Source organism: Vanessa atalanta, chromosome 9 (genome assembly GCF_905147765.1).
Source record: "Vanessa atalanta chromosome 9, ilVanAtal1.2, whole genome shotgun sequence".
Lineage (NCBI taxonomy): Eukaryota > Metazoa > Arthropoda > Insecta > Lepidoptera > Nymphalidae > Vanessa > Vanessa atalanta.
Window position 1 is genome coordinate 8,098,715 of NC_061879.1, and position 15,268 is coordinate 8,113,982.

Genomic DNA, 15,268 nt, shown 5'->3' on the forward strand with positions numbered 1-15,268 from the left:
AAATTTACAGGCTGCTAATATTATGTATGTCATGTGGTTGAATATATGATGAGTGGGTAGTATCTACTAATAACGGCTTGCACAAGTCGTCGATTAAAATCGTTTATAAGAAAAATTCTACCTACCGTCTACTATTGAAAATAATTTTAAAATTATTATATTATGCTATGTTTATTTTCGGTTGTTAATTAGATACCTTATTTTGTTTAATATGTTGAGAGTTTTGATAAGGGTGATCTATTTATTATTCGTTTGAAGTTGACAAAGTTTTATAAGATTTTTATAGGATTTCCTGTTCCTTTTATCTTTTGAATATATTTATTTATATTTAATCAAAATTCGTAATTTCTCATCAGAACTTTTGATAGCTTTTAAACTAACTTATTGTAAAGTTTCAAATACGTGTCAATTAAAATCTACTAAAGTAATAGTATATATATTATATTAATAATACAACTTTAGTTTTCATTATTTGATGTTGATACGACTTACCATTTGTTGACAGTATGTCGACAAGACAGCGGAAATAATCGGCCACGAGACCAGAGCACAGTCTCCGAGTCGTCTCGTCGGTTTCGAACGGAGTTCTTGGAAGACTGGCCTCAAGCCCCCGGTTCACCATACTTTGACCCCAGCACACAGGACAACGTAACCGGCTTAGTAGGACATCCGGTCACTTTACTATGCAAAGTGAAGAATTTACAAAATAGAACTGTTAGTTTTTTTAAATATTTTCTACATACCTTTGTTATAGATAAAAGTAATAGATTTTTAGGATCATCTCGTATCTGAAAGAGCTTAATCTAATTATTATAAGTAATATAAGTACATAGTAATATAAGTAATGTGTATATAAGTACAAAGAAGAGGATCCTAAGGCATTAAACGAGAAATCACTCCAAGTTCTCCACGATTAATTACAAATAATCTTGAACCCTCATACATCTAGCGAAATTTAGCGTAGAACATTTCTATCATATCATTCATATTATTGCGCATATTTAATCTACTGCGCGTCCGCTCGTACAAACGCGATTCTTCGCGTTTTTATTGGCAACTCATTCAACATTCTTCATCTTGAAAATCAATCCTTAAAATTATTCAGTATAGATTTTATTTCAATGTAAGCAATATTGTAATTAATTAATTATCTGTGGAAATCATTACACGCTGTGGACAAGCTTGTGTGACCCGACTCTAAGAAAAAAAATCCATGCCGTATCAAAGATACATCTTGAGTAAAAAATAAAAATACAGATAGTCTTCTTGAAAATAAAATACAATCGAACCCTACCTATTGAAATGATTTAATCGAGTTTAGTATTACGAGCGATATTGAAATATTTTAATTAAAGTTAATATTTCATTTTGCTTGAGACATTTCCGTTTTTAACGGAATTCATGAATAATATAATTACATTATTAAAAAAAATCGCTAAGAGAATTTCGTTCTAAATTGAAAATAATAAAACGTTTTTCATGCATAATTTAAACTGAATGATGAATTAGACGTTCCTTGGCTTCAGAAACGTTTTGGCAAAGATGTCCTTATTATAGTATTTGCTGCACTGAAATTCCCATCTTAAGAACGGAAATGGGTCATAAATTTAGGGAAGTCTTAATGTACGACGGTAAATCGACGTGTAGGAAAATCTACCTTTGCTCTCTTTAAATCTTCGTAATGTTGTGCATTCTGCTTTAAGTTGAACATAGATTAAAATGTTCTGTGAAAGTAAAAGTAAAGCCTGCTCTCCTACAGATCAAAATCTGTCACTCCTTTAGAAAGAAAAGATTTCGAGCTTAATTTACTATTTACTAGTATTCAATAATATTTTTATTTAGATTCATCAGGTTTAATTACATTAATCAAACATTTATACATTTATTTATTTCTTACTTTGAAGTATGTTTATTATCTGTTGAGATAATATAAAGTTAAATTAAGGTAACAATACAACATGTAACACAAAAAGTATAATAACTTAAAATTAACATATTATCATGACATTTAATGAGTAGATATTGTAAATAGTAAATAAATAAAAAAACCATAAATAAAACTAAAGATAATATATATTTAAGGAATTAAAATTAAAACACAAACAGCTTAAATATTTTATTCTTGTTGAACTTAATTGGAGTGTCATCAAATGAGTCCAAAGATGAGAATTATAGAGATGTGGCAGTTTCGCATTACTGATCGTTGACGAGTTTGACAAACAAAAACTTTATAATATTCGATAAGAGTATTTGTCAATTCAATGAAGTTTAGCAGTATATGGTCAAACTAGCTTAATTCAACTAATTATTCTAAAATTTTATAAGCACTGGAGAGGTGAGAATAATATCTGATATAATAAATTTAATTTGTTATAGTACAAACCTTGTCAATAAACTTAAAGGTGCGGGACGGCCTTGTATATATATGTGGGAAATTAATAAAAATATCAAGCTAGTCTTTGTCTACAATATAGTATTATGATCTTTCAGTAGTATTTATTAACGAAACAAAATTATAAATCCTTTTTCTTTGGTGGGTTGGTGACATTCCGATTTTTCCTTCAACAAAATATAATGGCTGCCTCGCTACCGTAGACATGATGCTTCGCTAGAGTTTCAGTAATATACTATGAGATAGATACTCTTCAGTTAGACAGCTGCCAGACTAATACTTATTATTATTGAACCGATATGCCGCAATGGTTAGAATATTTAACTAAAACTTGCAGTTTCTAACCCGGGCAAAACCAGAGTTTTATTTTGTGTTTATAACTCATCTCCTGCTCGGTAGTGCAGAAAATCATTGCGAGGAAACCTATGTTACCGATGTAAAGGATTAAGCTCCAGAGCAACTATTTAAAAGGAGAAGAATAAAAACAGATACAGTAACCTGAATATAACATACATACATTTCAGTAATTCCAAAATTTAATTACAACATACTGTTTGTTATTTTTGAGAGTTTAGTTAGCTTGTGTTTATAATTCATCTGTACGGTAATGAAGGAAAACATCGTGTGGTAACATACATGAGTTGAATCAATTTCACGTACATATACAAACTTGTCCTAGAGCATAGTGAAATAAACTCCCAAAATTTTCCTCAAAATGAGGGGAAACCTTTGCTCAGTGGTGGGAGTAAAGGTTTTTATTACACTTTTTTATTTAAGTTTAACAATAAAACTGTCGAAAAGTCCCTAGAATAAACAATATAATGTATTTCAAGGACGTTAATGGACAATAAAGAAAAGGTCAAATGAAAAATGTATTTCTGTAGTGGTTTTCACAAAGCATATAAATAAAAACGTCATTCAGACCCGGCCTTGCAATCTTGATCATGTACTAAAATATTTACGTAACCTATTTTGCAATATCTCTCGCATTGGAGTAGTCGTATATATTAATGTTCAATTTAAACCAGAATGGATTTGAAAAAAGAATTTAAAATACATTTGTGATGGAGTTCTATTCAAATATTATATATTCAAGAAATTCTATTTTTTATTCATAAAATTTTAACTACATTTATTCTTAATGTATGAGTAAAAGTAATCAAACATATATGAAAATAAATAAGCAAACCCAAAATACGTATTTAAATAAATATAGGCGATGTTGCAGCTTAACTATAATTAAAACGTTTAATTATCAATATCAGATCGTGAAATATAAAGTTATAAATTGTAGTTTTTTTAATAAAACCAACAATTTTTTAAGGTTTTAAAGGTTTTCGAATTTCAAAGAGTGTGACATTGACACGTTTATAACGTTACTATGAAGTCGATAATTCGCGTTATTTAAGCCTAATTGAGAGGAACAGTTGAAAATCGAAAATAGGGTAAATGCATTATTTTTAACTGTGCCGTGAGAATAAAATACTTATACGCTCAATATTTATTCAGGTGTCATGGGTACGTCATAGAGACATCCATTTATTGACCGTTGGACGCTACACGTATACTTCAGATCAACGCTTCGAAGCGCAACACAAGCCGAGGTCTGAAGAGTGGGCGTTACGTATACGAAGCCCACAGCGAAGAGACTCTGGACAATACGAGTGCCAAATATCAACAACACCACCGATTGGGCATGCGGTGTATCTCAATATAGTGGGTAAGAATTTGGTCGGTAGCAAACTATTTGTTTATTCATGAAAGAAACAATCAGGCCATTTCAATGGTCAGCATTCACTTCGTTACAAATTGGAATCTAAATTCTTTATCTACTTCGTGTGTGAATTGTGAAAAGTTTTCTTACAAAAGAATATAAGAATCATTTATTTTTATAAATAAATACTAGAAAATATTATTTGGGTCGTTTGTCGTATTTAGTAGAGGTTTCATTATTCAAAAGTACATGATTCCCTTTTTTTACAACTTCTGTATGAATAATTAATAAAAAGATAAATCATAAAATTCAAATTTAAGTTAAGAATAAAATCGAATTCCAAATTTAAATATTATAAATAAAATGATATGCTTCTAATTATATGATAATACTAGTATGTTACATTCGAAACAAATTTGGACAAATACTTTTTTCATAATTTAATTCATTGAGCGTGGAATTTAGGAGTAAATAAAACAAAGTAAACACGGATTTCACATTGATAGGTCACTTATCTCACCCATAAAAAATTGTAAGCTTAGTTTATTCCTTTTATAAAAATATTCGAATGAATAAGTATTTCTTACCTAATTCATTTTGTATAATAATGTAGCATTTAGATCAATAGAATATTATTAATGGATCATTAATTTGTTATATGCTGGACTTTCTTTTAGATTCTTTTCTATTCATTTTATTTTATTATATTTGGCATTTGTTACATACTTTGTGGATTGCTTTTTTTTGGCATATGCATATACCAAACCATTCATCCAATTGATAATACATGTAGTTATTGTTGACACTTGCGTAAATTTTTGTGGCGTAGCATCGTCTACGCTAACATTACGGCGTAGAACATCAAATAAAATTGTTTGATTGTATTCCTAGCATTGGTAATTAAATTTTTGATATTAATGTTTGATAAGGAGACGACAATTTGATTAAAACATTTCAAGGCCAAACACATTCGACAAGATAAGGGAAATATTAGATGAATTAACGAGGCGCACAGAAGTCCTAGTTAAATAATGAAAAGCTTTTAATTGTTTACGCTCCTTGTCATTTCCAAACACGCTCTGTTTACTTTTGAGTTCATGTCAAAGAGCTAATCTCTCGGCGAATATTTGCTCCTACCTATTCAAATAGGAAATCTCTATTTGACTGTAGTGGAAGAACCTATCCAGTTACATATTTTGTATAAAAAAAACTTTAACAAAGAATAATGTATTGATCAATTAATTCTAACTCGTAAAATAAAAGAAAGATAGGCCTGTGATAATTTTTTGTTAATGATCGTAAAATATTACATAAGTTTTTTTTTTTTGTATATATTCTTATCTATATATTTTAGATATAGTTTAATATATTGAATGCTTTTTACATAAATAAATACTCTTGTTAACCGTTTATAAATGTTGGTCCCTACAGAACCAGAAACAGAAATAATGGGTGGTCCAGATTTGTTTATCTACGCTGGCTCTACAATAAACTTAACGTGCATAGTGAGGCATACGCCAGAACCTCCAAGCACCATCAATTGGACACATAGAGGAAAGGTATGTTCGATTTATAAATAATATATAATTTTCGTGATACAAGTGAAACCACACCTTAATTGTTTGGTATTTTTTAAGCATATGCTCAAAATATTTTACTAGCCATAGCCGTTGTTAGCCTGAGAGATAAAAAAAATATGATTTACCCTTTTTTACAAGTTACACGCTCTCTAATTAAATGTGTAATAGTTTATGAGAAGTCCTTTTTTGTAGTGTCAATATAATTACTAAATCAATATACATAAAACTTGCACCAAAAATGTAGCTAGCATTTAGCAACACCTAGATTTTAGTATAATTCGACATGATAATCGAAATTCAGTATTTAATAATAATTAGTAAAAGCCTTTATTTTAATCTCAATAATATATTTAAAATGTCATATTACAAATAACACATTATGTACATATATGTACATAGTATGATACAGTCAAATATTGTTTTCACTGATTAAATCTGACTGACTGATTAAACCGTACTGGCAAATAATATTGTATGTAACTGGCAAAAGTATATAGCATTACTTTTTTATTAAAAATTTATAAATATCCAAAATATAAATGGAAATATACACATTAATTTTACACGTTACCGCAATTATCTCGTTTATTTTATGCTATGGATATAGTTGTATGAGCTACAAATGACTACTATATTTAGTTAAAATGCATTCTATTTAATTTCGTTTGATTTTGGTTTAATTTTTTAAATTGGCTACGAGAAAACAAATCTTTTGAAGCGTTATTGATTATGTAACAAAATCAAATATTTGTTGTTTATATGCGATACGTAATATGGTATGTCTTAACTTAGCCTTTTTTTTGGTTTGAACATTGTATATTAAAATCAAATCCTCAAGCGTCTTAAATTTTTATACACGTCTATTTTTACCTCCGTCACACTTTGACCTTGCTCGATTGGACGTTACGGTGAATTTTCCCCGCGCTAACCTCACACCCTCAATACCTTAAATCTATGCGCTTAAGAGTGTCAAAAGGCTGTTTAGCACAACGGCTGGTCTCGCGCTGATTTATTAAACTACAAAGGGCATACAATAAAAAATAACGGAAAATCGCATACAATAATAAGAAATAAAGTCTAAGAATATCACAATATCCATACCTTACTGATTATGTAAATAAATGTCTCATTCTTTGTATTGTATGTATTCGTGTCAACGTTCTGAGCTAGATAGACTCTATTAATTCATGAGAAATTAATATCCTATAGCGGTATGTATAAGTATATCCTAACCGTAACCTTGAATATGAATTTTATTCCTTGGAATAATACTTTTACTAACTCCTCATTTTCTCGAAGTTGAAATGGGTTCGATATTTGAAAGCCATGACAGATCTTCGCTTTTTCCATAGAAATTGGGAACATTCCCAGAATAATTTTATTTCTACTGATGTATCAATTATTGAAAATCTTTAACAAATCTTAAGAATAAATCGTGATATTAAAATCGAACAACTTATATCCAAATCAAGTAATAACATAATATTAACTTGATTATGTTGAATCATGATATGAGAGTATTTATATCAAAAAACTGCATAAAAGAATACGACTATTTTTTTAAGATTTCTATTTTTTATATATTATAAGTATTGCATTGTATTTAATATTTCGCCTCGGGCAAGTCGAATATAATGAAAAATATTCACCAAGCAGAAATGATTTGAATATCATTGAGATAAAATATATATTCGCTACCCAAAGACATGATGTTTTCGTATCTTTTACAATATTTATTTTTAAGATATTGCGGAAAAGAATGAACGTCTATTTTATGTTTCTTACTAAAATATGACTTATTGTGGGAAATACGTAGAGCGAGATACTGTGGGCCAAAGTCTAACAAGTCATTAATAAAACAAATGTAAAATGAAACATGAAGTTATTTTTATAACATATATCTGAACTAGTTTCCACTTACAGCTTCGCTCGTATACTTTTCAGTTCAGGCGTTATATATCCAATATCCAAAAAGATAAAAATTTGAGTGCATGTAACATTTCATGATAACCGTTGAGGATTGAGTGTCGTGATACACTCGGTTCAGGCGAAGTTTCTTTCCCTTATTATTATTTATTAAAGAACAGACTTAATAAAATTGACAAGAAATACAATTTTTATTTAAATGCCGTATGAATTAAAACAATAACAAAAAATAAATTTAAATAATATTATATAAAATCGTACATAAGAAATAACGCATAACTCTATTTCCTTGCGTGAATATTTCTGCTAGATATCTCTACTGTAAGTCTCTACTGTAACTAAGTCAATTGTTCCTTTTCTAAAACATAATTAATATACCACATGGTAAAGAAGGTACTCGTGTATTCGCAATTTGGTTTCTGGGCGTCACAAATGGTCTGTAAATTGGATGCTTTCACAATAACCTCTGGGATTTCGTTAAATATTCCATTCTGCACGATACGGTATTACGACAACAAGCCACGTCAAACAAACTTGGTTCCGTAGCGGTAACTGGCAAATTGTATTTTGTATGCTTTTCTGCGTTTTGAGAAATTTATTCTATTCTATATTTACTATTGTATTTACGAATATATTCACTGGAATACATCTGTCGAATACCGAATGATTTTTCTTAGTGATAAACGTATCAGGTGAGGACGATAATAAACTCTGAATATTTTATTCCAGCTGCTTTCACTTTACTATTGCCTAAAGTCCTTTATCCAGAGTATCGAAAAGCGTGACCTTATTTTTTTTAAATGAAATATATACATACTAGCTGAACTTGCGGCTACACCCACGCGAATTAATAAAAGTGCCTATAGAATACAAACCCTCATCCTCAATTTTATCAATGAGTGAAATAATAAAGTAGTCTATGTCCTTTCACGGGACTCAAACTATCTCTCTACGAAAATTCATCTAAATAGGTTCAGCGGTTTAAGCGTGAATAAGTAACACAGTTACTTTCGCATTTATAATATTAGTATTGATTTTCTTAAGTATATTAACCTATACTATATAACATATATATATAATTAATCAGATCCTCGCGTGTATTTAACCAACTTCAAAGAACGCGACCTATTAGTTTGTATTAACTATTTATTTAAATTCGTTGTTCTTTTTTTTAGTACTGGTAGAGAAATGGACCACTTGATGGTAACTGGTAACCACCCGCCATACACATTGGCGCTGTGAGAAATATTAACCATTCCTTACATTACCAATGGACCACCAAATAAGATGTTATGTTCCTTGTGAGTCCTTTGACTCTATTTTGTTCCAGTTTGAAGGGTACTCACCCTTAATTCATATTGCTATTTGGTTGCACAAAACCCCACCAAATATCTGATTTGATTTTGGTTTTTTGTTTTGAAAATTCTTTCTAAAAAATAGTTTTTATAGTGTATATAATACACGTCGAATTTATTTTTCCAACGCAACTGATACGGATAATATTTCCATTCCATTCAATAGGAATTAATTCTGCCCGTAACTGATATCGCGGCAAGACTGTTTCAAATTACCAATTTCGTTTTGAAATAAGAATGGAAACGCATGTTTTTAAAGTTGTATATAATTTATTAATGAATAAAATATATGTTTCATAAGGCTATAACAGCTTCAGCTTTCGCCTACTTTGAAAACTGATTTATAAAGTTTGAAAAATCGAGTATCCTGAGCACACACGTTGAATATGTAGAACAGCTCACAAAAGTCTCATTGTTACTGACAGCTTCAAACTTTCGTCTACCAACTTTGTTATTATTCAAGTTATTTCATTATTCGACACGTGTCATATTTAAGCTTCACGTATGTTCTACATGTAGTGTTTATTATGCGTAAACAATAATAATTGTAGCTTGTGTAATCATTTCGTTAACCTTAGTCAAACATTTAACTGATCAAATAATTTAATGACGATAGTAAATTAATTATTTATTTTTACAACGAAAATTAATTGAGTTAAAAACAGATTCTGCATCAAGAGAAACACAATTGCAATGTTGACGTTTATTGGTTTAAAACACAAAGTCAAAAGTAAAATTCAAAATCTGTTTGTAGTGGTGGGAATTGAAACACAATATATTAGAGCTTTTCGAGATATCCCCGATGTAACTACAGGCACAAGTAAAATAACATCTCAGTTGGGTTAAGGTTAATGGTTAATATTTCTTACGGCACCCATGTCTATGGGCAGTGGTGACCACTTATACTTTCTTTCGTAGATAAAAACAAAAAGAAATATAACTCCTCTAAAGATTACGCTCTAAAGATTATTTAGTTGTACTTTCATTCCTCCAACCCGCATTGGAGCAGCGTGGTGGAATATGCTCCAAGCCTTCTCCTCAAAGAGAGAGGAAGCTTTAGCCCAGCAGTGGGAAATTTACATCCTGCTAATGATGATGATGATGATGTACTTTTTTTTGCCTTAAGTGATGTGATACGATTTTGCGTAACATCATAACAGGTATATAATGTTTCTATAATTTATGTAGTATTTTATTCAGTCCTACGTGATTTCGGTGGAATCAAATAAATCAAATAGTGGAAATGGCCCTATCGTCAATCTTAATCGATGATCACGCATTCAGGACCGGAAAAAATTACAGAATTTCATTCTTTAATTCATCTCATATTCAATGATAAAAGAAAACATCGTGACATAACTTACATTTTGGACAAAATCTACTTTATCTGTCGCATTAGAATAGCTTCCAAATATTCACCTTGAAAAGAGAGAAGGCATACCCTAGCAGTAAAACATTGACATGCTGCCCAGTAACTTAACTTTCACGGATTATAACCTAGTAAATAAATAATTAAATAGTATTTTATGTACTTTAACAGACGATAAACTTCGACTCAACACGCGGTGGTATATCACTTGTCACCGAAAAAGGGATCCATAGTAGCAGTAGGCTTCTCGTGCAAGCGGCGCGCACATCAGATGCTGGATCCTATCAGTGCGTCCCAGATAATGCTCAATCAGCTACAGCACGAGTTCATGTGCTTACTGGTAAGTTGAAATGTTATTTTTTTTAATTATAGTAATAGTGCTTGTTATTAATAAATTCAAAAGCTCATAAAAATCTAAATGTTTGTATTTAATTATTTTTGGTGTGTACATATTTTTGCAAACTTTGGATGCTTAGAAATAACTGGTGCTTTACTTGTTACCATTTTAATGACGATCTGTAATTATAATAATCATATATATATATATAATCTTTTTGGGGAAAATCGATGTATTAAATATTCGACGACTTTGATTCTATTTTAATCACAATGGATGTTCCTATGTTTTTTGTAATCTTATTTGTTGCTTTATACATCACTGAATCTTTATCTATAAAGCTATGCAGCCTACCTAAAGTACACTCAATATTCTTTATTGGTTACTGAATAGTTTAATACTACTTGAAGTATTCAATTACGATATTGTTACTCAAGTGCTCATTGAGGTGTGTATGAAATTTCAGTCTGTGTATTGAACAGTGTCAAATCCGGGCAATTCACTAATTGAATTCGGGGCGAAATTTTGTTCAGTATAATGCATTTACAATATTGATAACTCTGTTTACAACAAAGCGCATTTCGTAATTCCGTTATTATTATGAATACTGCTAAATTTTGTATTTTCATAAGGCGAATACTGTTGAAATATTTATCTTTGATATATAAACGTTACACAAAAAAAATGTATTGTGAAATTATAGGAAAATTGAATAAATATAATAAATAGCCCTTTTCAAAAGTTTAATTTTTATTTAAAATTTTATCTTAAATATTATATTTTTACAAGAACACTGATTAACGTGACAATTTAAAATGTGTAATCTAATTTATAATTTAAAAATAATTGAATTATTACAAGATTTAGATTTGGATGTTAATCATAAAACATGAAATCTAATCATTGCACGTACCGAAGTTAGAACTAAAATTAAATTATATTGTGTTTCACTTCAAATTATGTCTGCAATATTTGAATTCTGATAGAAATAGTTATTCAAAAACGCTTCAAGCCACAAATTTTATTATGTTTTGTAACAAATGAAAATTCAACCCGGCGCTTGCTCAATTTTAGTTTAAAAGCGGATTTATTAGATTCGAGCGTAAAAGTTGAACACTGAATAGACTTCCTGTATTATATCTAGTCATCCTGTTTCATTCAGCCAACGAGATTTTCTCGAGTTCTACATTAAATTTAAACGGCACAAGATAGAATATTTTCTATAAAATAAGTAGTAAATAAAAATCAATATATAATTTATTTCAGTACTCGTACACATTTTAAAATCAACATTGTACAAGCCAGTAATGGTCCCGTCACAATATTTTATGGAAATGAGAGAACTTCAAGGTTACTTAAATTAAACAACGTTTACGTTTAGCTGCCGATGCGCCTGATATGAGCTATCACAGCTTTAAAATTATAAATATTAGATAAGATATTTAAATCGTTTAATATTTAACTTTTAGTTGTATTGTATTCAATTATTAGCAACATCAGTTTTAAGTAAAAGTAAGGAAGGGAAAAAAATACCAAGATACTAGCAATCAGAGATAAATGGATCGAACCGATATTATTACACTATAATTGTTCAAGCAAAAATAATAATAACATAACATAACATGCTAATAATAAAATAACATGCTTGAAAATATTCTATTTTGTGCCGTTTAAATTTCACAATGAAGAGACCAAGCTAGTGTGGGTCTATAAAATTAAAAATTGAATTGAACGTAAAATCTTTAGGGTGTTAAGAAAACCAAAATAATTTCAAATTGGGTAGAGCTACTAATACTAACAAGTATATTTGAGACCTTACCGATGTTATTATAACTCTTTATAATCTGATGATAGGTGCAGTTATACCTTAAAAAGAAAGGTCGAGGTCTAGAAAAGACTGGCTCCTAATTAAGACTCTCCACTCTGCTCTACTATAGTTTTATTTCACCATTGCGCATATATTACTTAAAATAAAATCAGTGATCGATACCTCGGTATGAACACCTAAACTTTACTTGAGATTCTGGTATTAATACCATAAAAAACTAATAACACCGTAGCACTATTAAAAGTAATTGTTTTAGTAGTGATAACATTATAAAATGTATTGAGTGAATTAAAAAAAATTAGCATTTTCGTGATTTGGATTCATAAAAACAAAATTCATATCGGGCTCGTATGTAATAATGGTAGTTTAATGAAAGTTAGTTTCATTTCATGTACGTGCACGTAGACTTTCTGCGTCGTTTTTAGAAGTAGTTTATTATTAATGTCATAACTGTGGTTATGACAGCTTTATTTACTTTGTGGCGAAGTAATTACTCTATCTTTATTGCTATTTTAATGCCAACAAATTAAGGATACTGTAATAATTATTTTCGTGAATAAGTTTTTTGGAATATTGTTTTATTTTTTAAATTGTAAGTTGATTTTTAAATCAAATGATTCTAATAATATATATATAATTTTATTATTGTAGAGTATAATCTAGTATATGATTTTTTTATGCTGTTATAAATTTACATGTATTTAATTTGTTTTCTCGTTGTGTTTTGGCTGTAGCTGCAGTGTTTTAGTATTTAATCTAAAATTTAATTTTACTGACATTGTACTAGTCGACGATGTATATAGGTATATTTAAATTGCTGTTAAGTTTTGTAATAATAAATATGGAGTAATTTTGGAGCAAAAAAAAAGTAATACTTATTATAACAATCTCTTTACAAAAAAAAAAAAACAAATATTTAAACATATCTTGGGAGAAATCGTATTATTAAATATCAATCAAATCAAATCATTTAAATCATTTATTGATAAAATAAACAAGAATCAAAATCTGTATACCTACATCATAGATTTTAAAGAATATGCAGTGCGGTTAATACAATCAGTGACAATACAATTAACAACAAAGTTTTTGTTCGCTACCCTCGGCATCGACCACATATTATAATTATCCAACAGCGGCCAGTATATCATAGAAAAAGAAGTGTTAAATATAAGTAATACGGGTCATTATGGCGTATGTAGTCGCGTCGATTGTAAGCGCTCATTACATTAACCACAAAAACTATGAACTAATATTGTTTTACAAATATTATTTTATTTGTTAATAGTTACAATCAATTATTTCAGTATTTGTAGTTGCTTTTTTTTTTTTTTTAAGTGGTACACGTTACTCTAGTACCTAAACTAGGCCAAGCCTGTACTATAGGTACTAGTTACTTCCAAGTATCTAAATTAATGGTGAAATAATTATGCTATTCTTATATAATGGAAAGCGTAGGTATTTACATACATATCCTTATTATCATTATCATGTATATCAATAATTAATTTAATAATAATCCACAATTTACAATTTTATATGTGTGTTCGCGTGTGTGTATGCATGTGCTTGAATTTGATTGTGATATTAACAAAATAAAGAAACAAATATGTTTACAATATTTGCTGTTATTTTAGAATTACAAAGAGATTTTCAATTTGCTCATATGATTGCGTCTTAAGCCAATTAGTCATCTTATGCTTGCAATTGTAATGATTAAGGCAGTAGATGTTCAGAATTTTGTTCACTCTATTGTATAGAACCGGGCCGATAAAACACTGAAACCTTTTAATGAAGGCAGTTTGAAAACTTGATATCGGACATATTCTGTTGTTTCTCCGCGTAACTGCTTGTGACGGAGTGAAAGTTACTTTTTTGTGTTGTGCAAGGATAGTTTGCAAAATATACAGTTGTCTTATGCTAAGAACATCACATTGAGAGTATAACTCTCTTGTGGGAAATGAATACCTAACAATAAATACCTAACAACTTAGATCAAATTAATAAATTATTATCGAATGTAATGTGTTAACGCAATGCATTTGTTTTGAATTGAAATTTTAATATAATTGTACGCTGTGACCTTAGATTTAGCTTCAATATGCCTCCTAAAATGATAACATTACTTATGTTACACACTAGGGTATTTAATAATAATATATTATGTTATAAAGCCTTTTTTTGTTCACAGGTGAAACTCCAGCTGCGATGCAAGGAAAAGCACATTGTACGAGAGACCTTGGACTTCCCGCAATTTTGTGTGTTGCTATTGTAATATTATACATAGCCGTTATCGTGATATAAAACATATTATAGTTTATTTGTGCTCTTAAGTGATATATAGACGATGTGGCGTAAGCGTTGTGTTTGGGTAAAATTTTAAATGATATTGTAAATATTTATTAAATAAAAAAAAATGTATTTATTCATGACATTTATAAAAAAAAAAACAAGTTAAATTACTATTTTTTTTTTTTTTTTCATTTAATTGAACTGATTCTAAAATTTGTTTTGTGAATGACATCACAATATTGTAAATATTTATTAAATAAAAAAAAATGTATTTATTCATGACGTTTATAAAAAAAAAAAACAAGTTAAATTACTATTATTATTTTTTTTCATTTAATTGAACTGATTGTAAAATTTGTTTTGTGAATGACATCACAATAATGTACAGGAAACATCAAGATACAATTCTTATATATGTAAAAAAATATCGATTTTATGATTAAAATACCATCAATAGATACATTTTTACAATCTG

At 29.2% G+C, this 15,268-nt stretch overlaps 1 protein-coding gene across 1 annotated transcript in view; it reads left to right on the forward strand.

The window, feature by feature from the left end:
• Positions 1-14,865, forward strand: part of LOC125066362 (zwei Ig domain protein zig-8-like) — a 41,802-nt gene extending 26,937 nt beyond the window's left edge. Inside the window, exons 3-7 of the mRNA XM_047674418.1 lie at positions 506-714; positions 3,902-4,112; positions 5,538-5,665; positions 10,508-10,676; positions 14,693-14,865. Coding sequence (XP_047530374.1) covers positions 506-714; positions 3,902-4,112; positions 5,538-5,665; positions 10,508-10,676; positions 14,693-14,805 — 830 coding nt within the window. The 3' untranslated portion in view covers positions 14,806-14,865. The remainder of the gene's footprint in view (positions 1-505; positions 715-3,901; positions 4,113-5,537; positions 5,666-10,507; positions 10,677-14,692) is intronic.
• The last annotated feature ends 403 nt before the right edge of the window (positions 14,866-15,268 follow it).